This window comes from Danio rerio, chromosome 2 (assembly GCF_052040795.2).
Source record: "Danio rerio strain M-AB ecotype USA chromosome 2, GRCz13ab, whole genome shotgun sequence".
Lineage (NCBI taxonomy): Eukaryota > Metazoa > Chordata > Actinopteri > Cypriniformes > Danionidae > Danio > Danio rerio.
This window is the reverse complement of record NC_141022.1, coordinates 26125552-26150185: the sequence shown is the minus strand read 5'-3', so window position 1 is coordinate 26150185 and position 24634 is coordinate 26125552. Positions and strand designations below refer to the sequence as shown.

At 37.1% G+C, this 24634-nt stretch overlaps 1 protein-coding gene and 1 long non-coding RNA gene across 18 annotated transcripts in view; one reads left to right on the top strand and one right to left on the bottom strand.

The window, feature by feature from the left end:
• LOC148679736 (uncharacterized) overlaps positions 1-24634 on the top strand; it is an 807653-nt gene that overhangs the window by 106028 nt on the left and 676991 nt on the right. The gene's annotated exons all lie outside the window — the stretch shown is intronic.
• kif1ab (kinesin family member 1Ab) overlaps positions 1-24634 on the bottom strand; it is a 79322-nt gene that overhangs the window by 11528 nt on the left and 43160 nt on the right. For 3 of the 17 annotated variants that reach the window (XM_087240724.1, XM_087240721.1, XM_087240725.1), the window contains 21 exons: positions 23967-24104; positions 21231-21536; positions 17854-17972; positions 16007-16092; positions 15759-15894; positions 15408-15582; positions 14240-14330; positions 14025-14143; positions 8627-8682; positions 8440-8548; positions 8246-8312; positions 5817-5901; positions 5589-5694; positions 5225-5248; positions 4965-5079; positions 3342-3475; positions 2270-2331; positions 1704-1849; positions 1413-1598; positions 434-505; positions 20-135 (listed from right to left, as the gene is read on the bottom strand). In XM_087240724.1, the coding sequence (XP_087096850.1) occupies positions 20-135; positions 434-505; positions 1413-1598; positions 1704-1849; positions 2270-2331; positions 3342-3475; positions 4965-5079; positions 5225-5248; positions 5589-5694; positions 5817-5901; positions 8246-8312; positions 8440-8548; positions 8627-8682; positions 14025-14143; positions 14240-14330; positions 15408-15582; positions 15759-15894; positions 16007-16092; positions 17854-17972; positions 21231-21536; positions 23967-24104 (2448 nt within the window). The remainder of the gene's footprint in view (positions 1-19; positions 136-433; positions 506-1412; positions 1599-1703; positions 1850-2269; positions 2332-3341; positions 3476-4964; positions 5080-5224; positions 5249-5588; positions 5695-5816; positions 5902-8245; positions 8313-8439; positions 8549-8626; positions 8683-14024; positions 14144-14239; positions 14331-15407; positions 15583-15758; positions 15895-16006; positions 16093-17853; positions 17973-21230; positions 21537-23966; positions 24105-24634) is intronic. The other 14 variants (XM_087240730.1, XM_087240727.1, XM_087240735.1 and 11 more) reach the window with 5 other exon arrangements.

Genomic DNA, 24634 nt, shown 5'->3' with positions numbered 1-24634 from the left:
GTGTTGTAAATGCACTAACCTGAGGTCTGTGCCGTAGTGACCGTCCAGCAGTGATGGGCAGGTGGAGGAGGGCGTCAGAGAGCTTAGAGGTGAAGTAACACTGTCTCTTAAAAGAGACGCGGAAATCTCTGACAGCTAAAACAAAGAACACCACCAGATGATGAAGCTAGCAATAGATTAAAATATCTCATCCATCAAATTGCAGAAAATGCCATGCTTACCAATGCCAAGCATTTACAGTACTACACTAATCATGCTGCTCTACCCTACATGACTGAATTAGAGAAGTGGACAGAGATTTTTTATGCCGCTTTACATGGCACAAGAAATGACACTGAGAGAGACATAGAAAGAAAGAGAGAGTGACATCTGGTCTGCATGGGCGAGAGAATGAGGCAAGGCCTGGGTGAACACTAGTGCAGTAAAGGCTCACCTTGCTCTCACTGAGACTGCTGCTCACCTGGCTGTACTGCCTGTTGAAGGTGTGCATGAGCAGTCGCACACACTGAAGAGACAAAACACAATAAAGGACATTAAGTAAACACACTGAATTTTTAACATTTCAGAGTTATGAGTTATGTTTAATATTATAGCACAGTGATTAAAGTAATTGACTAAAGCTGAACGAGGCAAGATTTTAACACAGGGACATGAATTACAAGATTTGAAAAACAAGGATGACAATTAAATGAACGAGGAATTGTAATTAACAAATAAATATATTGTATTCATTATAAAATAAAAAAATAAAATAAGTCATTGATATACTTCATTAAAATATAAATGTGATTCCGGGACTTTTATTTATTTTTTTTTTTGAAAATTAAATTAAATAAAAAATTTTAATAAAATAAAATATAAAAATGTGATTTAATTAAAATTCAATTCAATACAATTAAATTGAATTCAAATAATATATATATATATATATATATATATATATATATATATATATATATATATATATATATATATATATATATATATATAAATTAAATTGAAATAAAATAAAATAAAACATAAAATTATAATTTCATTTAATTAAAATATAAAACTTGTATTTAATTCAAACAATTAAATTCAATAAAAAATAAATTAAAATAAATGTAATTTAAAATTAAATTAAATGATAATTTAATTTAATTAAAATATAATATAAAATTTTACTTTAATTAAAATAAAATTAAATTAAATTAAATTAAATTAAATTAAATTAAATTAAATTAAATTAAATTAAATTAAATTAAATTAAATTAAATTGTTATGAAATGTTTTGTGTAACTGTCTTGAAAATGAGTGTAATCTTCATAAGGAACTATTTCACCTTCATAAATGAAATCACTGAAATTACTGGAGTAATATATAATCTTTAGTAATGTGACATGTTGTGGATATATGCAGCAGATATTCACCTTGGCAGCCAGCTCCCTCTGCCTCTCATTGGGACTGTCCAGACCCAGACTCATTACTGGGCTGATCATGGGGCTGGTGGCCTTCGGCGAGTCCAACAGATCTTTGCCATAGAAAGAGTCCTGTCCCAGCAGCAGAGACGCTTCCAGTTTTTCTCTCAGCAAAAGATAGTGCCTAGTCTTCTCAACCTGTAAACAAACAAACAAACAGACACTTCCCCATCATTTACTGAAAACAAGTCACATTATACCTAATAAAAAAGGCATTTAACATCAAAAAGAACCATATTTGACCTCTTGTAGGAGGCTAAGTTTCTCCAGCTCCCACTGGTGGTCCAGGATGAGGCTGTCGCTGCGGGGTCTCCACCCTGCCAGGTTCTCCTCACCACGCACATACGCCACTGAGGTGTCCAGCACCCGTCTGCGCCTCCTCTGCATACCTGCACCATCACAGTCAATGAGGAACAACAAAGTCAATCACATATAAAGATTTACAGTTGAAAGTTAAAATTGTTTGCTTCCTGTTAATTTTTTTTTAAAGATGTTTAGTAGAGCAAGGAATTTTTCACAGTATTTCCTATAATATTTTTTTCTTCTGGAGAAAGTCTTATCTGTTTTATTTCAATTTTTAGAATAAAATGAAATTTTATATTTTTAAAACCATTTTAAGGTCAATATTACTGGCCCTCTTAAGAAATATTTTTCAATTGTTTACAGAACAAACTATTATGCTTAGAAATGTGTTAAAAAAAATCTTCTTACTGTTAAACAGAAATTAGGGAAAAAATATACTAAAAAAATCAGACTTCAACTTTAAATGTGCCTAAAAATAAGGTAATTTGTAAAATAGTATAACTTACCAGGACTTCCGATGTCAGCCAAATGGCAGAGGCTTAATTCGTACACTCCAGTCACACAGTTACTGAAAAACAAAAGAGCAATGGTGAGTTTAACAATCTATTTCACTTCACTACTGCAATTATAATTCAAGCAGAAAACTGTCTGCAGATGACTCTGAAGAATTTCAGGTACATTTCATTTATTTTCCATTCCATTTCCTTAAATTGGAATGATAAACAAAACAATATATAATTGACATTAAATGAATCTGTCATTAATACATTTGATAGCTAATGTTCATAGTTACTAATTGTTGTTCAAATTACTGTTAAACTAAAACTAACACTACTGACAATAACAGCGTTATCCACTATTTTGAGTTTTAGCTCGAGATGCTAACCTCAAATCTGAGATACCATATGTCATGTCTAAAACTAAACAGTATACATTTTCATCATATTGTTGTTAAAAAGTGAATGAGAAATTAACTGAAATGTCACAGTAGAATCATTACAAAATAATTACATGAAAATGTATTTAAGTTAAAATGAAAGTTACAACTGAATTTAGAAATAGTTTTGAAACAAATCTTTGCACTTAACAAACAAATTTAAACATGTAGGCCTGATGGATGTCTTCAGTGGAGTAAGTTTCCATCGTTTCCTTATCCAAGAAAGTAAAGGAGTAAAGTAAAGAGAAAGTAAAGAGGCAGAATGGAGGAGGCTCGTTCTTTATCCTTGTGCTGCATATGGTCTAGTTAACTGTTTTCTTGCTTCAGTTTTTCCACTTACAAAGTCCACCATGTTTATAGCAAATGCGCCATGATGCGACGCAACTGACTTTTAAAGGGAATGTGAGATGAGACTCTGATTGGTTTAATGCACGTTATGCTTAAAAGACAGGCTTTGTGCCGGGGCGCAAAGCAAATTTTTCCATCCTTAAAATAGCAAATGTGGATTCGGACATGCCCTTAATGCTTTTGCGATATGCAATTTAGACTTTGCGAAAGTCTAAATCTTTTGCTGAAATACTAGAAACACCCAGACATAAAGTCTTCAACATGGCAAAGGAAGGCCAGCAATGTTTCCTTACCTCTCTAATGGCCTAAAGGCACCAGTGCTGAAAAGGTTTCGAATGGATCGAGATGCAGGCAGTTTAGCATCTCTGGAGTAGAACACCATGCAGAAATCCTTAGTGACCACAGTGGGCTGAGTGCAGTTCTCCATCTAGACAACACAAAAACAAGTTCATGCCGCATCTTATTTCCTGTGATGAAAATTTCTGAAGTGCAACCATATCCTAAATGCAGGAGTGAATACTCAAATGTATTGCTTTTGTGATTACCAACAAAGACTCACTCTTGAAATTGCTATGAATGACGCTGTGGTGACAAATGCCACATTCTTTGCCATCTTGTGCATTTTGCCTCCTCTTTTTTTAGTCCAAAGTAATATTAAAGTAATCAATGATTCAATAAATTTGATTTGATGACTCAAAGCTGCTTCAGAGAGAGCGCTTTATGTTGCCATGTCCTCTTATTAAAAACAATGTTTATTGAGCATCTTTTGAGTTGTGGTTTGGGTCGGTACAATATACATAAAGCAATCAAGTTTGAATTATTAAATAAGACAGGTGAAAACTGATATATTGGCTTGTAGCTCATATTGGTTTCTAGAATGACATGTTTCTATTTGCAAAACCTGGTTGGGTTTGTAAAAAAATAAAAGTTAAACAAAATATTAGTGCTGTTATACGAGTAATCGCAAGTAATCACATTCAAAATATTTGTATTATGTATATTTATATATCATTTGTATTAGATATAAATATTTAATTTATAAAAATAAATTAACATTTTCTCAAACACATACAGTTGAAGTCAGAATTATTAGCCCCCCTGAATTAATCGCCCCCGTTTTTTTTTTTTCCCCAATTTCTGTTTAACAGAGGGAAGATTTTTCAACACATTTCTAAACATAATTGTTTTAATAACTCATTTCTAATAACTGATTTATTTTATCTTTGACATGATGACAGTAAATAAAATTTTGCTAGATATTTTTCAAGACACTTCTATGCAGTTTAACGGCTTAACTAGATTTGCTAGGTTACATAGCCAGGTTAAGGTAATTATGCAGGTTACTGCATAATGATAGTTTGTTCTGTAGATTAACAAAAAAATAAATAAATAGCTTAACTAAGACTTCCCCCAAAAGGAAAACAATTATCAGACATACTGTGAAAATGTCCTTGCTCTGTTAAACATCATTTGGAATATATTTAAAAAAGATTAAAAAAACAAAACAAAGGGAGGCCAATAATTCTGACTTCAAGTGTACATGATGTACAGTGTGTGTGTGTGTGTGTGTGTGTGTGTGTGTGTGTGTGTTTGTGTGTGTGTAAATTGTATTTTGGATGCAATTAATCGTGATTACTCTTTTTGACGGCACTAAATATAATAAGTGATTAAAGTTGCATTGTATACAATGGTTAACGAATTTCTTTTAAGATAAAAGGCTCCAAATTGCAATGATACCCTTTTTGAATCATGGCCATAAGCAACTATAATCAGCATGAATCTAAATATAGTTAAAGCTAAACTTGTGATTGTGTAGTGTAAATAAACCATGATTAGTTTATATTACTTTAATGTAGTTCCAACATCTGCCACATTGATTAAATCAAACAACTTGAGGATGGAACAGTTTTCCTCACCTCCAGGTAGGCGGAGAGAGTGATGTAAATTTTCTCTCCATATGGAGTGACACGGTTGAGCAGGAGAGAGTTGTGCATCGAAGAGTCCCATGCTGCCTCGAAGCGGTAGAATGTCCTGAAAAGTAGTAAACAGCTTACAATTAAATTTGTGAGTATATATACTGTAAATATTTTAATCTTTTTGAATCCCTAAGATGGGTCACAACGAGAAAATTATACACAAAACAATTCTGTATTCTGAAAAAGAAAAAAAAACATACCTATGGTCACTTCCCAATGACACTCTGACAGGAAACAATAAAGACATTCTCGTGTTAGTGGGTTAAAATTGTTAGTTATGGTTATTAACAAACATTTTAAGTTATTAATTGACATTTATGCTAAATTTTATACAGCAGTTTATTTAAATACTGTAATGTAACCCCATCTATGCAAAAATGGATTAAAATATTTATGTTTTAACCACATTGTAATTAGTACAATATTATATATATATATATATATATATATATATATATATATATATATATATATATATATATATATAATTAGCAATATTTTAAAAATTATCACAAAATTAAAACATAAACATGACAGATCTTTCTTAACATTTCAGAGGTGTACCTATCATCATAAGTCGGCCGTATGTAGTTTGAAGACAGGATGTTGAGGGACAGGATGTTGGGGTCGATGATAGTCTCATCCGCCTCGGGTGTGTTACGGATGCGCCCTAAAAAATGGAAGTAATGCTAAGTCAGCTGAAACTCTACCTGAATATTTGTCATTACATCTCCTTTTGTCCTCTGAGCTTCTGATAAGCTTTGAGAGAGAAAGAGAGGAAGAAAATCTAACCTATGACAAGTTCTTTAACTTCTTTCCACTCAATATCATTGCCGGTTTCATGGGCGATAGTGACTGTAATTCTCCTTTGGATGCCCTATGGAAAAAATAAGGTTAACTCACTTTTTTTGACAGAAAGGAATACTTTTGCTCACAAAGCCTGTTTAAAGTATATGTAAAGTGAGAGTAAAAACATGTATTATTGTTTCGGTATGCTCACACAAGAATACTAGGAAGACAGATTAATGTTATAGCAGCTAATAAATCAGTGTCTAAAGACCGTAGCAGGATAATGTAACAGTGAATAGCAAAAACATTACAAATGATGATAATGACAAACAGAACAGATAAAAAAACTACTAAGTGACAAAAGTAACACCCTAACTAAATAACTAACTACAGTACATAAAAGGAGGAAAGCTGCATGAATAAAATTAAAATTAAATCAAAACTGGTAAATCTTTTAGAAAAAGATCTCTTTTGAATTAATTAATCAAAAAATCCTTTACAACAATCCTGAAACATATCACTAAATATTGTGTATGGTTTGGAATATTAATGCTCAAATTTTAGCAGGCTGTAAAATATCTGTTAACAGATGCCCACTGTTTGTAATTTTTAGGAGTTTTCCATTTATTTTTGTTTATTAATCCATGTATATGCTTTTCAATTTTCTATTTATTTACCTTGATCTCAGCTAAGACAAATTTTGAGGATAAAAAATTAAGTCTGCAGTTTACCAAGGTGACTTTCATTGATATTTTTAGTAGACTGAAACAATATATTGTAGTATTCACTCACTGGCCACTTTATTACATACACTTGTCCAAATTTCTTATCAGCAATCACATGGCAGCAACTCAGTGCATTTAGGCATGTAGGCATGGTTAAGACGATCTGTTGCAGTTTAAACTGAGCATCAGAATGGGGGAGAAAGATGATTGAAGTGACTTTGAATGTGGCATGGTTGTTGGTGACAGATAGCCTGTTCTGAGTATTTTAGACACTGCTGATCTACTGAGATTTTCACACAACAACTATGTCTAGGGTATACAGAGAATGGTCTGAAAAAGAGAAAATATCCAGTAAGTGGCAGTGCTGTGAGTGCAAATGCCTTGTTGATGCCAGAGGTCAGAGAAGAATGGCCAGACTAGTTCAAGCTGATGGAAATGCAACAGTAGCTCAAATAACCTATCGTTACAGCCAAGGTATTCAGAAGAGCATCTTTGAACTCATAACACGTCCAACCTTGAGGCAGATGGGCTACAACAGCAGAAGACCACACCGGGTGAAACTCCTCTCAGCTAAGAACAAGAAACTGAGGCTACAATTTGCACAGGCTCACCAAAATTAGACAATAAAAGAAGGAAATGAAAAAACGTTGCCTGATCTAATGAGTCTTGATTTCTACTGCGACATTCAGATGGTAGGGTCAGAATTTGGCCTCAACAACTTGAAAACATGGATCCATCCTGCCTTGTATCAATGGTTCAGGCTGCTGGTGGTGGTGTAATGGTGTGGGGGATATTTTTTGGCACACTTTGGACCCATTACTACCAACTGCGCATCAGGTCAACGCCACAGCCTATCTGAGTATTGTTGCTGACCATGTCCATCCCTTTATGACCACAGTGTGCCCATCTTCTGATGTCTACTTCCAGCAGGATAACACGCCATGTCATAAAGCATAATTCATCTCAGGTTTCTTGAACATGACAATGAGATCACTGTACTCAAATGGCCTCCAGAGTAACCAGAGCTCAATCCAATAGAGCACCTTTGGGACGTGGTGAAACGAAAAATTCGCATCATAGATAGGAAGACGACAAATCTGCAGCAACTGCCTGTTGATAGCTTGTCAATAAGGGCTAAAATCTTTGAGGAATATTTCTAGTACCTTGTGGAATTTATGCCATGAAGGATTAAGGCAGTTCTGAAGACAAAGTGGGGTCCAACTCGCTAATAGTAAGGTGTACCTAATAAAGTAGCCGGTGAGTGTATATACAGTATGTAGAATAAAATCTATATAGTAACAGAAAAGTGCCAGCACTGCTTTTTTGTAGCATCATTTACATGACCAACACAAACTATACTGTTTCAAACAACTCAAATTTATCGATAAAACATGTCAGAGTAAAGATCAAGCTCTCATAATGCAATTTAAGAAGGTAAATAAACAGAATAACAAGCTCGAGGCAAATGCTAACAAAACAGGTATTTTTAAAAAAGCAAACATACATTACATTCTAACATAATTAAATGCAAAACAGCTCCTTTTAACTAAAATTTCACTGTATGTGTTTTATTATTGGTGAGTCTGTAATACTTCTTTTAAAGATACAGTATTACCAAATCTTTCCAACCCCAAAACTTTGAAAGGTATAGATATAATATGTCAGTATTACCATAAACTAGGAACAGAAGGATGGATTTATGTGTACCTGGTGCAACAGGAATGTACCATGGCAGGGCATTCCACCCCTGTGATCAACAACAGCAGGGATGTAACTGAAGAAGGACACAAACAGGTACAAGGGTTACATTATATATGAATAACCAGCCATACATGCAGACTTCAATGAGTAACTCACTGGACACTGATATACCACAAGCCATGAGTTCATCAGATACTCACTCCCCGTTGGCCTCCAGCTCACAGATCTCAAAGAAAGCCATAAGGTCATATTTGCAGTGGCAGGGGCCTGCGGTGGAGCGGGCGAGCGTGCTCAGTTTGGTGGCGGGCACTAGGGGGAGACAGATGTGATTTTATATACCCAGACAGACCAACAGAAATAGGCATGAAATAAAAAAACTCAGCTCACCTGGCTTTGACAAAGGCATAACCCTGGGAAACTGCCTTCGCATAGGTCGTAATGAACTAGAAGAGGAAACATGTAGTTATATAAACTATTTAATGAGGTAATGAGGTGATTTTTTTTACAAAATTAAATAGAAGAGATCACACACTTTGTTAAAAGTAGCTTAAAGGTGCCAAAAGTAGCTGTAATGTAGTTAAAATGTTCCTATAATGAAAATCTGGATATACACTCAAAAATTGTTTAGATACACTCAAATAACTATACTATACTAATGTATAGAACATACATTATATACACTAAAAAACTCATCAGCATGAGCTGAGTCAACGCAATTCTTGAGGTTTTTTTAAGAGGACAATTAAAATGTTTTATGTTCAATCCACTTAAATTTGTAAAAACAATTAAGTTAATTGAATTGTATTGGGACAGCATTTTTTGACAGTATACCAAGGAAAAGCATGGAAATGCCATTTCCTGAGGCTCACTTTTTTTCCTCATTCTCATGTAACCCCTACGAGTGTAAAATCCCAGTGGAAAAACATGCCAGTTGAAACAAAACAAAACACACAGTTACGTTGCAAATATGTTTCATTATTGATATGTTGTGAAATAATACAATTTTCCCCTTGTTTATATTATAAGTTTATATTAAACGATATTAAAACAGGTAGTTCTCGAGAGCTCCCCTGAGGTAAAGTAAGAAAGGAGAAGTGGTGGATGGGGGGATATCTTCGGAAAACGAAGATAAGGAAGTCATTTTTATAGTGAGTGGCTACTTATAGTGAGTTAGGATTAATCTAACTAGTTAAATTAATCTAAACTAACTAGTGATTGTAGATGAGAGACCAGCTGCGGTCAATCATATCACATGCTCCTCTCAAAATTAGTTGGTGAAACTTCACTTCAAGAGTTCATACTTAGATATTGTTTGGCAAATGATAGAAAGTTTGGCATGCTGTCCCGAGAGAAAACCCTGAGCTCGGAGATAATTGAGCCCGGGGCTCCTGCCTGGTTGATTGAGCATGTAATGCCTGGTTCACACTAGAGGATTTTAAGCCTAATTTGAGCCCGATTTGGAAGTTAACGAGCTCGCCGACAGATCGGGCTGTGATCAAGAAGAAATCTGCGGGTGCTCGGCGCTCGCCACTCTTTATGTGTGAACTACTGAACAACGCATCAACGAGGCTCGCTACGGCACCTCGCAGACGGAAATCCAACATTTAGCATGCTAAATATTCCAGAGCAGTCGGCCGACTCAACCCCTCGTGTGGTCAGATGTAGTGACGAGCTGCAGCCAATGAAAGAGCAGATCAGCATGAGCTGAATGCCTGTGTGTTCAGGAGCTCAGCAAAAACATCTGTGATTGGTCAGAATGGGCATCGGTGCACTCGCTTCATTCTGTGTTAACACAGACATGAGAGTAGGCTATATCAACAGTGGAACTAGAATTCTGTAACTATTTGAATTACCATACTGCTCATTCTGACCGTTCTCATATAAAATGCCATATTGTCACAACATATTTACATTCAAAGCTATTATTGAGATATTAAAATTAAGCTTTGAATGTCTGGCAGTAAATTAAATTAAGTAAATTAATGTTTTTGCCATCAGAAAGTTTTGTTTATGTTAGCAGGAAGTTGCTAGGCAAAAAAAATGCACACATATTTAAAGTCACAGCGAAAAGTATCAGACATGCATGTAGTCATTTTGACCAATTTATTACAATATTTTGTAATAAAAAAACAAAATAACAATTTCAGAAAGAAATACACAGATAGTTAGAAAACGGCAGGGTGTTATAAATATGTTAGTTTTATTTCAAAGAGTTATACAATTACAAAAATTAAACTCTCTGTGTATCTATCCACTGGAACCTTGCAGATGAGTGATTGATCCGCTGATAAATCAGCTGATTTGACGATGTTTTTAAATGCTTTCTCCAAAGCTTGAAACGCTGTCAGTGATGTAATCAGCACACAAGCAGCCAATAGTGTTCAGCTTTTTCTGACGACTCCTCCCTCAAAATTTCATTGGCTGTGGTTTGGTAGCTTGAATGAGCTGTTGGGGAATGAGTTGTTGTCAGATCATGTAGTGTGTGACCCCCCTCTTGTGGATCATTCACAGAGTGTTGCGTAGTGTGAACACCACAGGAATTAAAAGACACAAAGTCAAGTCATGTAGTGTGAACGGCACAGCGATCTGCTGATGTTTAAAACCCTGTAGTGTGAACTAGGCTTAAGGGGAGTACGACATCAGGTAGTTCTCGAGAGCTCCCAAAATGCTTAATGACTCGGGACAGGTCAAAGAAACTCCCCAAAAGGCAAGGGGAGAAAGCTGAGTGATACTCAGAGCTGGAAGGAAGAAAGAAGGTTAAATGGCTGGGTCATGCCCTCGCTCTTGGGAAGTCGATGTGGCTGGGTAGTGGCCTCACCCTTGAGAGGTTGATGTGGCTGAATAGTGCCCCCGCCCTTGGGAGTATGATGTGGCTGGATTGAGCCCACACCCTTGGGCACTGGAATTAGGGTGTCTGCTGGTGAGGGTCTTCTGGGCTTCTTTGAGATGATTGTGCCTAAGGCTAATGTGGGATTTGAAGATGTCAAAAGACCACCTTCAAAGTGTTTGTATGTGCTGTTGTGATAATCCTTTGTGTGCTGCTGTGGTGGTGTCTCCGATTCTAAATGAGTGGCCTGAATGGTGAAGGACTGCTTTTAAGTGTTTTGTAACCAAAAACTTGTTACTGGGGGGTTTGTGTCATCTATGAAAAGAGGGGAGAGGGGACTGAAACTAAAGACTATAGAATACACAAGACATGTCACTCATAAACTTTCGAATGGGAAAAAGGGTAACTGTCAATATTGCGAATGAAGCCCCGCCTTCTAGTACAGGAGCCAATCAGTGATCGCTATATGGTGAATAAAACCCACCTCCTAGTACAGGAGCCAATTAGCGATCACTATAGACTGACAATTCTCCGGAGGAGGGGCTCGAACCAGACGTGAGTTTCTGCAGATTTTGTGTGATACGAACATTTAGAAATGAAACTAATTAGACAGTTGTGTGTTTAATTTTTATTGGTTACTTTTAATATAAAATGTTATCGTAAGCTTGACAAGTAGTTTTGAAGAATATGATGTTTCCCCATTCAGACTGAATGCCCGAGCATACTGCCCGAGAGGCGTTTCAAAGATGGCCGCCAAGTGACATGACTTGTCTTAAAGGGACTTTGCTAAAACCTAGTGTTTTTCTATAGTGTAGGTATGCTAGGAATGTTTGGAATGGGCTTGTAGGGGAGGAGATGTTAAATATGTAGATGAAGTGTCCTTTCCTGGATTGATCTGTTTTACATTGTTTAATGAGGAAGGGTATTATTTCCTCATCAATCAAAGTCAGTCTGAGATGGTGGGGTGGATACTGGAATCAAATGTAGATGTTACTGTGATTTTGGAGCATCTGGGAAACCCAAAAAAGGCGAGTGTAAATATTGCATCTTTTTTTGAGTGTGGCAATGCATTTGGAAAGTATGTTGTGTGTAATGGGCAGCCTGGAGTCTGGGGGGGGGTACTTTTTGGATGCCTTAAATAAGAGGGCTGGTTTGTGAATCAGCTATCGAATCGCATGTGGAGCCATACATTTACTCATAAAAAAAAATTGGATTCCAATTAGAAAGCTAGATGGAGATATGTGATGAAAGAAGTGATTGTAAGTTGGGAACAATTAGGGACTGTGGTGTTGTACAGGGAATGGAAATACTTGAATGCTTTCCTTGCAGTGAGATATGATTGTGAGGTTCTGGGAGTTCCTGCTTGTAAAATAAGAGATATGGATGTTTGCTGCAGGTTGTGCATGGGATGATTTATGGGAATAACATCTCTGAATAAGGAGGGATGGGAGTTGGATGCAGCTCTGCTTCTGGAGCCAGTTGTCTGAATCTCTGATAGGATAAAGTTCTTGATGGCATTGGAGATCGAGGGTGATTCCAGAACTGGAGCATTATGCAGATGGGGAGTGGCGTGACTGTGGCTAGGGTGAAAGGGGCCATGCAAAGGAAATGTGAGTAGGGAGGTTGTAATTTTGGCGAGGTGAAAAGATGGATTCATAGAGTTTCAGTAATCCGTAGTTATTTTAGCGGCTAGAGATGGTGATTCCGGCGTCTAGGGGAGTCTGGCGGAGTTCGATGACTGTCATTTTGTTGGATGTGAGAGAAGATGATCTGACGGAAGTGTATGATAAAGCAGGAGCAGGTGGGTGGCGGTTTGAAGTAGCGGGAGATGGAGATTGTAAGCAGCGTTGTGTTCTGGCGGAAGTGGAGTGTATGGGCCTTCGGCCTTTTAGTTTTTAGTCTCGGGCCGACATCCAGGCTGGGCCGGGTGTTGTTGAGGCGAGGCTGGTGTTTCGGGGAAAGCGGAGTTTTCGTTTCTGTCCATAACTGCGTTGTTGCTGCTGCTGTTATTGTTGCTGTTGTTGCTGCTGCAGCTGTTATTGCTGCTGCTGATGTTGTTGTTGTCGGTAATGAAGGTGGTATTTGCTGTTGCAGGTGTATAAGAAGGTTGGTTTTGTGAGTAGCTTTCGAAGAAGCTGGAGTTTATGGAACTCAGGACATTTGAACAGTCCACTAGGCTATATGAGATAGAGGATTTTCCTGACCATGTAAATCAAATGCAGAGTCGCCACGTCTTCAAACATTTCTAAAATGTCTAATGCTTTAAATCACTTTAGTCACGTGACCTGGGTGTTTCGGATTATGCTTCTGTGCAGTGCAAGAGAAACACTTGCGCTTCAGGATCTCGACGCTGTGTTGAAACATGAGTTTAGTGTCAGCCATCCCTAGTGGCACAGCGCTTTGCATCTGGTGTGTGACTGACTTTAAAAAGTTCTTAACCAGCCATCTGTTCACACACAGCGCATCAGAATGCAAAATGCTGGACACAATGATTATACATTTATGTAGTGCTACCCTGAAGAGGCATAAGGTCTGTTTAAATGAAGTAGCATCAGAGCAGAGCTCATTAATATTCACAACCGTTCCAAATACCTTCTCACACTAAATATCTTACTTTGACTTTTGACTAGAAATATGGTCAAAATGGAGCTTATAGTAATTCATTTGTTTATAAATGAACATTTCTGGAGATTTTTGCACTTACCCAAGCCACATACCTACCATGTAGATATCAGAGAACAATATAACTTATTGAATCAATGCACTTTATGGCACTCATTTCATAACAGAAGCACAGTCAGTTTTAAGATTAAAGTAAATGAATCCAAGTCAACTCGGCTTCATATTTAAATCTCTTTTTTTTCCTAGCTCTAATCAAACCACAGAGACTTTAAAACATAACATAACAATCTTTTATGGTGACTAAAAAACATTTTTATAAAGTAATCTAAAACCTACCTAATTAAGTCCTTGCAAAGAGGAGGAAAGGGTTGTTTCTGGTAGTGGCCGAAAACTTCAAAAACGATTGGCTGACTTTTGATGTATTCCACAAAGGACTTGGTGACCTCCACAGTTATCTGCAATAATAGCAAAGCACATATGAATGTATGCTTGATTTATTTCATATTTGAATTATTTGCTTTTTTAGTAAATAACATAAAGGTTGTGATTACATTTTGAACGTGGTAGAATCCCAGAGGAGGCCCTCGACCAGTATTCTTTAATGGCTCAGTGGAAAATGCCTCGTCATGCCTGTGAATAAAACTGAAGGGAAAACACAGGGGGGATGAGCTAATATTGCATCAGATGATCTTGGATTAGTGTAAGTAAAACTATGATTTCCTTTTTTTCATGATGTTTTTGAATGGCAACTTTCAAAATATCTATATAAAATGTTTCAAATTTGTAGCATTCTGCAGATCTACTGAAAATGTGAAAATTAAACAGCACAGATTCAGCAGCTCATTTAAAGCAAGACTGGAAAAAGTTTGATCTGATTACAAAAGCACAACATTAAACACAGGTGTAAACAACATCTGAAAATTTCTGAGCTTATCTACTTTTAACCATTTACAGACATAGTCAAATGCTTGACCAAATTGCTTTCATACTGTAGACGTCCATGTAATGAAAAAAGTTGCAAATGCCAAAAAGACACCTTCTATCAGCCAACTGTGGTATTGAAGCACACTTGTCAAACTGAATTTTAATTTTTCCATCCAAAATCTTAAGTTTATTTTCAAATAAAAAATGTTAAATGAACAATGTTCTCATATGTAAAATGCACAGTGTTCTCTGATACTAATAGATACCCACAGCAGTGTTTTTGACTATCAGAGCTTAAACAAACATTGCTGCTCTTCTTATCATTTTCTGTAGTCTTCTTTCAAACCCATGGTGTATATTCTGCTTTTTGGCAATATTGAAGTCAGCATGGGGGCGACGAGGTGGCGCAGTGGGTAGCACAATCGCCTCACAGAAAGTAGGTTGCTGGTTTGAGCCTCGGCTGGGTCAGTTGGCGTTTCTGTGTGAAGTTTGCATGTTCTCCCCGTGTTCGTGTGGGTTTCCTCCGGGTGCTCCGGTTTCCCCCACAAGTCCAAAGACATGCACTATAGGTGAATTGGGTGAGTTAAATTGTCCGTAGTGTATGAGTGTGAATGAGAGTGTGTGGGTGTTTCCCAGCGATGGGTTGCAGCTGGAAGGGCATACGCTGCATAAAACATATGCTGGAAAAGTTGGCTGTACATTCCGCTGTGGTGACCCCTGATTAATAAAGGGACTAAGGCGAAAAGAAAATGAATGAATGGATATATACAACTTACTAGGGGTAGATCTACTTACTTGAATTGGCAGAAGATATCTGCATACTCAGCAGAGATGCTGGAAGCCTGAAGCACTGTGACCCTAAAGGTGAAGTTGCTGCCAATTTTTAAGTGCTGAAGCGATTTGTCTTGAGTCACATCTAGAGGACATTCTAGAACACCCTTCAGGGGACTGTCAGGAATATCTGGAGAGACTAGATAAAGCAGTGCATGAGAAAACAGATCTGATTAGAATACAAATAATAGCTGACTCTTATCTGTTTACACACATACTACTGCTTCGAAAGTGAAATGGTAATTGGGCGTGTTATTTTATCTTTGGCAATGCATAAATTTGTTATACGTGTTGTGCATCTACATAACTCATTACCTAAGCAGGTGTTGTTGTTGACCTCATCTGCACTGAGTCCCAACTCTGAGTTTTGTCCTTCTCCTTCCACAATGCGCAGCTCCTCTTCAGATGTGTGTGTTTGAGACATCCCACTGGTGCATGCTTCTGTCTGAAACTGAGCAGAAGAAAAAAACAATTCTTGTATCATCTAGAAAAACGATGTAATGCCTGCAAGGCCAAACTACTAAAAAGATAATTGTAAAAATAAAATCAGAGGCACAACCAACCTTTTCAAATGCCTGATCCTCAAATGAAATCTTGGCAGTTCCTGATTGTCTCACACCAGAACCATAATCAGGAGCTTCTTCATCAGCTGTGACAATAAATAAAGAATTATAGCTGAATGTTACAGAACAGAGTATGATTTACTCATGAAAAATTAATGAAAAAAAAAAATATATAATTGGTCTGAATAATAAGCCCTGTGGTATTAATTTTTCTTAAAAGGCACCTATGATGAAAACCATCTTTTGTTAGCTGTTTGAACAACAGTGTGTCTAAAGCCCCTTTCACACAGTGATACCGGTAAATATCTGGAAAATTTCTGGAACGACTTTACCGATATATTCAAAAAAGCGCTGTTCACACAGGCGAGGACGTTACGGAAATTTTCCGGAAAAGAGCATTTACACATCCATTCCAAAATACCGGTAAATTCTGACATCATTCACCACAAATGAGCTTTAAACGGCTGCGCTTGTATTTGTAAACATTTGACTAAATTACAAACTCTGTGGATGATCAATATTGTGAACAACTTTCGCAGGATCACTTTCGCATGTCGAGATGTTCATAATATGTGCGTGTGCAGGCGCTTACAGGCTGTTTCACAGGCACACGCAAAGCTTGAAGGTAAACAAACAACGGCTTATCATAAGCATCTCATCGATGATTATTTACACAGTTGGCATTAAGAAGAATATATAAATGTGATCTGACTAACTAGCAGCTAAATGTGTCTGGAAAAATGTTCAAAGGCTTTTATTCTCCTAAACCGCGCGGACGTAAATGCGTCTGACTGTTGTGATTGGCTAAAGCAGACGTCTCACGTCAGCACGTTCTAGACGTGCACGCGCTTATTACGGCAATCTTCCATCTGCATTCACACAGCGCAGCATTCCGGCAAATTGCCGGTAATGTTACAACTTCTCTTTCCGGAAAATAGCCAGAACGAATTTACCGGTATTTTCAAAAAGGACCTGTTCACACATACAACCTTTCCGGAAAATTGCAATTTTCCGGAAAGGTCTGTATGTGTGAAAGGGGCTTAAGTATATTGTGTCCACAGTCATAATAGAGTGATATAAACACAACAAGTCTCTTTTTTAAAATTAGAAATAGAATCCAGTTGCAGTGATTTTGAGGCCCACCGCAACGTGACGTAGGAGTGCGGTTTTCCCTGCCCACAGTAAAAACGCTATCTAATTCTTAACCGCTTTAATCACCACAGTTGCATGGTGTCAGTAAACACTAATATGTTTGTGTGTGTGTGTGTGTGTGTGTGTGTGTGTGTGTACTGCAAACAGCCATTTTGTGAGACTCATCATTTTGGAAAGGCTAATATAAAGGAGGGCTAAATAAAGAAAGAAAGAACAAATAAACGAATAAAATAAAGAAAGATCGAACGAACGAACGAACGAACGGAACAAACAAATGAAAGAAAGAAAGAAAGCAAGAAAGAAAGCAAGAAAGAAAGAAAGAAAGAAAGAAAGAAAGAAAGAAAGAAAGAAAGAATGTTTTCCAAATATAATGAAGACAATAAATCTATCTCAAAAATCTGTGGTACTTTTGGTAATATAATCTGGACACGGAGCAGCAAAATAAATAAATAAATAAAATAATGACTAAAGATAACAAACAAATCAATAAACATTAAAAATACCAATGAAATAAAAAACTTAATAGGCCTGAATACTGAGCCTTGAGGTACTTCTTTTACCATTACAAAAATGACTAACAATACTGCCTTACTATTAATTATTCATGAAGCTTAATATGCCTTTTAGGATATCCATCAATATCAGTTCCCAGTCAGTTTTTTTTAAATCAAGTTAAATCATGAGGATGGTCTTACCTGATATGGCTTGTACTGCCACACGAAGAAACCCTTTGACCTCGCCTTTCTCACTTACAATAGCCACACGGTGCACTAACGGCACAGGGTACAGAAGATTACTCAGATACACAAATGCCCTATGGGAGAAGAAGGAGAGGATGATGGGATAAAAGAGGAGAGCCAGAGAAAAAAAGAGGGATTTGAGACAGTTGATGGGGTGGAAAAAAAGAAGAAAAAAGAAGATTAACAATTAATGGAGAAAGAAGTTTAATGGGAAAAAATGTCAGTGAAGATCAAATCAGCCACACTGCCACAGGACAACACAACATCTAAAACACACAAAAAAGCAACCAAACAAGAAGCTGCTCCAGCGAAAGCCAAACAGTGCCCTGTAGGTCTGCAGCTCATCTGTAACTAGCCTATTAGATCCATCATTCTCAAAAAAACGATACACAAAGTGATGGTAACAAGGTTTTTGGCCTCTGTGGGGGTTGGTGAAGTGTTTCAAGAACATGCATATAGAGGAGAACTGCATCATAAGCTAGTTTACAACATATCTTTTGACTTATTGATTGTCTAAATAGCCAAGTCAGACATTGTTGCACATTATATTAGCCAAGTTTTCAAACTGCTTTGTCACACATTTAGATTTTATGTGGATTCAGTAACTGATTGAAAGTGTAAAATTCCTACTGTAATGGCCTACGTCTTGTCTACATTAAAACTAAATTCATTCATTCACTTCATATCTGCCATCTTGATCCCAACGTGATGCTGGCCAAAGCTTGATATGTGGGTTCAAGAGTGGCAGGAGGCGTGGCCAGAGGGGAGGAGCTTTCGACAAGATTGGTGAGGCGCAAATACAGCATGCTCAGATAAGCAAAATGTTTTAGTGAGAGAAAATAAACTCCAAATTTGGCTCGTTGGGCCAAATGCAAACTGGAAAGCAAACAATTAAAATGACATTAACATACATGAGTTTGACCTCCATCAACTCAAAAGAAAAAACACAAGTTACAAATCTTGTATGTTGCATGTGCGCAGGGAAGTGAGAGTGTGAGAGCCAATCCAAAACCGTGATACAAATTTGTAGCTCTGGCATGCCTGATTGAGACTGCTGTAGTCGAAACCAGCTCTTTCATCTTGAGCGCTGTATGCTTTTCAGACAGAACAATCAGCTGATTTATGAAGATCACACAAACAACAAAACTTCTGCAGAGGACAGCCATTTCATTTCAGAAAACAGCAGACAAAAAAATCATTATGCTGCCAAACAATGCTGTATCGTTCGAAGCAGGCAGATTTGATGTGAATGGCTTGTTCTGTGCAGAGCTACCCATGTTCAAGTGCCTTCATGTTGCCCATTGTAGGACACACATCCATTAGAGATCTGTCACCAGTGGTCTATTGTGATTTTCACAGTCAGTATTTGACTTTGCTAATACACACTGTGTGCTCAATTTCCTTTCATTCAGTTACTGAATACTTTGAAAACACTCAAATAGTCCTTATTAATACTGTATGGAAAAAAAGAATGTTTATGAATAAGATTTTTTTAGAAAACAGTAAAGAGATCTATCTATCTATCTATCTATCTATCTATCTATCTATCTATCTATCTGTCTGTCTGTCTGTCTGTCTGTCTGTCTGTCTGTCTGTCTGTCTGTCTGTCTGTCTGTCTGTCTGTCTGTCTGTCCGTCTGTCTGTCTGTCTGTCCGTCCGTCCGTTTCATATTTTTTATTTACAAAATAAAAATGTAATCACAAATTAAAACTCTTAAAAATGTATTTATGAGCACTAATCACGAAAAATCATTTAATTGTAAATTATTAACTTAGTTAATAATTGATATTTCAGATAATTATAATATTTGCATATTTGCTATTCAGTTATTTTTTATCTAATTATTTATTTACGTTGACATTATAATGCATCACTGTTTGCATATCTACACACATAATAGTTCATTCATTTACTTGTCGGCTTAGTCCCTTTATTAGTCTGGGGTCGCCACAGCGGAATGAACCGCCAACTAATCTAGCACAGTTTTACGCAGCGGGTGCCCTTCCAGCCGCAACCCATCTTTGGAAAACATTCACACACACACTCATACACTACAGACAATTTAGCCTACCCAATTCACCTGTACCACATGTCTTTGGACTGTAGGGGAAACCGGAGCACCCGGAGGAAACCCACGCGAACGCAGGGAGAACATGCAAACTCCACACAGAAACGTCAACTGAGCCGAACCAGCAACCCAGCGACCTTCTTGCTGTGAGGCGACAGCACTACCTACTGCGCCACTGCGTAGCCACACACATAATAGTTTGGATCTAATTTCATTATGTATTATTATTTTATCATCAATAAATTAATTATGTTTTCATAATTGTTCTGTTACTAGTAAACATAATCTATTTTATTTTATTATTTTCAGGCTAACAAAATATTATTAATCATGTTGTGTTTCTTTGATTCATTTAGAAGAAACTGGATCCAAAATCTTCTCACAATTTTTATTGATAAGATTAATAATAATAATAGATTATCGATAGATTACTAAATTTTCTTACATATTTATGTTGCCATAATAGAATAATCACAGTCCTTTGTTTGTTTGCTTATTTATTCAAATACAGAAATAGTAAAAAAAAAAAAAAAACTGTTTAAAATCATCTTATTATTATTCATTTTCTTTTCGTCTTAGTCCCTTTATTAATCTGGGGTCACCAGAGCAGGATGAACCGCCAACTTATCCAGCATATGTTTTACGCAGTGGATGCCCTTCCAGCTGCAACCCATCCATGGGAAACATCCATACACACTCATAAACTTTGGTAAATTTTTAGATTACCCAATTCACCTGTAGCACATGTCCTTGGACTTGGGGGTGAAAACCGGAGCACTCGGAGTAAACCCACCCAAACACGGGGAGAACATGCAAACTCTTCACAGAAATGCCAACTGACCCAATCGAGGCTCACACTTGCGACCTTCTTGCTGTGAGGCGAACGTGCGAACCATTGCGCCACCGTGTCGCCAAATATTATTATTATTATTTTTTTATTATTATTATTATTAAATGCCATCCCAACAAAATTCGCAGTATAATGTAGAGCACCAGAAGAAACACAAATATGATGTAACACAGTGTAAACACAGTGTAAAAAATACTGATTGTCATGAACATTTGCTTGAACTGAGATAACTAGAAAGCATTTACTAGGAACTAAACAGAACATTATCTAGCCAGTATCTACAGTGACCCCTGTCTGTTTACCATTCATCTGTTTGAATGTTCCAGCAGCAGCCCCTATCAAGTGTTTGCGTGTGTGTCTCAGTGTGAAAGAGCTAGTTTCCTCTGACAGCTTTGCTCTTGAAACCTCACCAACCTTCCCACTAAACTGAACAGAGGCCAGCGGTCGTAAAAGGGGTCCTGGCCATCGCTGACACCTGGGCAGCGCTCGCCCACACCATCATCATCATCATCCTCCTCCTCCTCTCTCCCAAGCTCAGAGCCATTGTCTTCCACAAAGATCTCATCGTCCAGGTCCTCCAGCTCCTCCTCCTCCACCTCCACCTTCCCATAATGCCGCTCATCGGCGAGTTCGGTTATGTCAGAGTCAGGGTCGGAAAGGGTGGGGGAGAGGGTAAGGCCACTCATGCGCTCGCTCATGCACGTGTTGAGAATGGGAGTGCTGGTGCAGCCGGAGACATGGGAACTGGGTTAGTACAACACCACACACACACATGCACACACACGTCAGAGGCTTCGCTGTGTGGGGGATTCTGTAATTGCAGGTGCATTTGGTGTTGTTTCTTGATGTTTTGAAGTGGTTATGTTTTCAGTTATTTTTAAACATTCACTTCAGGGATCACAAGATGCTGTAGGTCATAATGATACAATCATTTCTGCAATAAAAGTGTCATATAGCTGACAATCGTGATTTCTAACCATTTGGGATTTGTGTAGTTCGACTGGTAGATTGGTTCAATCCACAGAAATGCATGCATTGTTAAAATGTGTACGCAGAACAAACTGCAAATCATTTTATGAATATTTTATGCCAAGAAAAAGTTGTATATAATGGAAAATGTGTTTTTTTGGTGTCAGAATTCGAGTGTATTGTCATCATGTATTGCTGTGAGATCAAAATATTTTTAATATAAAGAAGGTAACATTTTTACTATATTTTATCTTTAGTCATTATCCTACTTCTACAGCATTAAATTACCTAGAAATGTATTTTTGCTGATAACATTTTTCCTGATATTAATTTATGATCAATTGATTTAATTATGTTTTCATAATTGTTCTGTTATTAGTAAACATAGTCTATTTTATTTTATTATAGTTTCAGGCTAACAAAATATTATTAATCATTTTGTGTTTCTTTGATTCATTCAGAAGAAACTGGATCCAAAATCTTCTTACTATTTTTATTGATAAGATTAACAATAATAATAGATTATGATAGATTACTAAATTTTCTTACATTTTTTGTGTTGCCAAAATAGAATAATCACACTACTTTGTTTGTTTGTTTGCTTATTTATTCGATTACAGAAATAGTTTTAAAAGAACAGTTTAAAATCGTCTTATTGTTATCATTACTATTCATTCAATCATTTTCTTTTCGACTTAGTCCCTTTATTAATCTGGGTTCGCCACAGTGGAATGAACCGCCAACTTATCCAGCATATGTTTTAGGTTCTACAACATTAAATGACTTAATTCATTTTTCCTGATAAAAATGTTCATAAATCTGGACTTAACTGTGCTACCGTGCCTTTCTTTGTCATTATCTCCTACAGCATATAGGGTTAGGTAACTGTCCCTTTTCCTTGCTGATAGTATCTAAAGCGTTGAAAGGTATGTGTGCTAAAAATATATATATAATTTTACATATATAGAAAATATTTCAATCTTTAAAGTTCTTAAACCAAGAGTTATTTTGAAAAAAACGTCAAAACTGTTACCCGAGCATCAAAAGGAGTACAGAATTTAATACTAATCACACAGTAGTCTTTTATTAGTGAACATGACCTCTAGCAAGTGTAGTTTTTGGCCCCAAAAAAGTTTAAAATGATCCAACCCAGGCTCATTGGAATTATGTGTCCAGAGCTACATTTCTAAGAACTGAGAAATATGTATCTGGACTACCTGTTCTTGCATTTTTGTTTTCACAATTCCACTAAAGCCCACTGTGTAAATTTCTGACAATCTCAAATATGTTACTGGAGCACGTTCTCTCATACTTGCCATTTCTTGTTAATCCACCAGAGGCCACTGATGTACATTTCTGCCAATCTCAATCTCTTCATCTTGTGAGCATCTGTGCGAGAGAAGCCAGCCAGACTGACCCTTCCACCCCTTAACCATATTGGTCCCACCCAACCAATAGTGTTTTCAAAAGCAAACTAGAAGAGAAAAGCCTTTTATCACAATTTCACACTGCTTTTGCTTTGGGTTTCATTTAACCTGGTTTTTTGAACCGTCCTTCACTGGACTTGAAACCTGGTCCTGCTCCACTCTATCTTCTAAGTCCGACGCTGTAAGTGTCGAGCTATCGAGCAAACCAGTCACACCAGAAAAACTGCCCATATGAAGATAACCCTGGGCACATATTCTCTGTTCTCAAAAATGTTGCCCTGGGCACTATTCCCAAAAAGCCTGAGTCAAAATCATCAGTTATATTACTGTCAAACTCTGCTACTAAAGTAGATTAACAATGCTGACGACATTTACCAGAATCGCCAGTAACATGACATGATTCATTAAACTGAATAGGTTTTCAATAAGATATTGAAAATAAATAATTTTTGTAAATTTCTTTCCTTAACCTTTTGAAACACAAAATATATGTTGAATTATAGAATCACCCATATGTATGTGTAAGTAACCCAGCCTTGATTTTCCCAATCTGTGTTCAGCTAATGCTCTAGTGCTTTTTGTGAGCAGTGTCCAAGTCCAAAGTTTGGCTGCCCAAAGCTCTCCATTCAACTCAACAGTGAAGGAAACCTTGTTAAAAGCACAATGCAAATCATAGGTAGTTTCCAGTGATATTCAGTGGGGATAGCAGCATCCACTTGGCACAGCATGTGAGTCCGACATATTGAATACTCACCGACCAACCAGACGGAACCATGGGAAGCGGTCGTAGAAAGGGTCGCCACCGGACATGATATGATCACAGTCTTCCACAGCCGTACTGGGCACTTCTGCTGCTCGGTCATACATTTCTCTCATCAAATCTAGTCTTTGTCTGCATAGATGATAGCAATGTTTTAGCTATTTTAAAATAGGACATTCTTTTTTAAATATATCATTTATCATAGGTTGTACTGTTTTTGAAAACATTTACTGCACTAGTCACACCATGGGCCCTATCATACACCCGGCGAAATGTGGTGCAAGGCACGAGGCAATTGTTATTTGCTACTTTCAGCTCGGCGCAAGAGTCGTTTTGATGTGTTCCGCCACGCTGTTTAAATAGCAAATGCATTTTCGCTCATACAGATGTTACTACTTCAATGTGTTCCTTGTACCGCCATTCATGCCGCGGCGACGGCGGTGCTTGATGCGCCAGCAGCATTTGACCGCTGGGTGGCACTTTAACCACAGATATTCAGCTTTGCCTTTTCACAATGCTAAACAGACTGTTCTGTAGGCGTAGCTTACTGTATGTGATGTGATGTGTTCAATTAAAATATAATTTTAATTTAGTTTTTCTGGTAATAGACATGCTCTTACACTATACTATGCTGTAGAAAAGATACATGGTGAGAAGTCAAA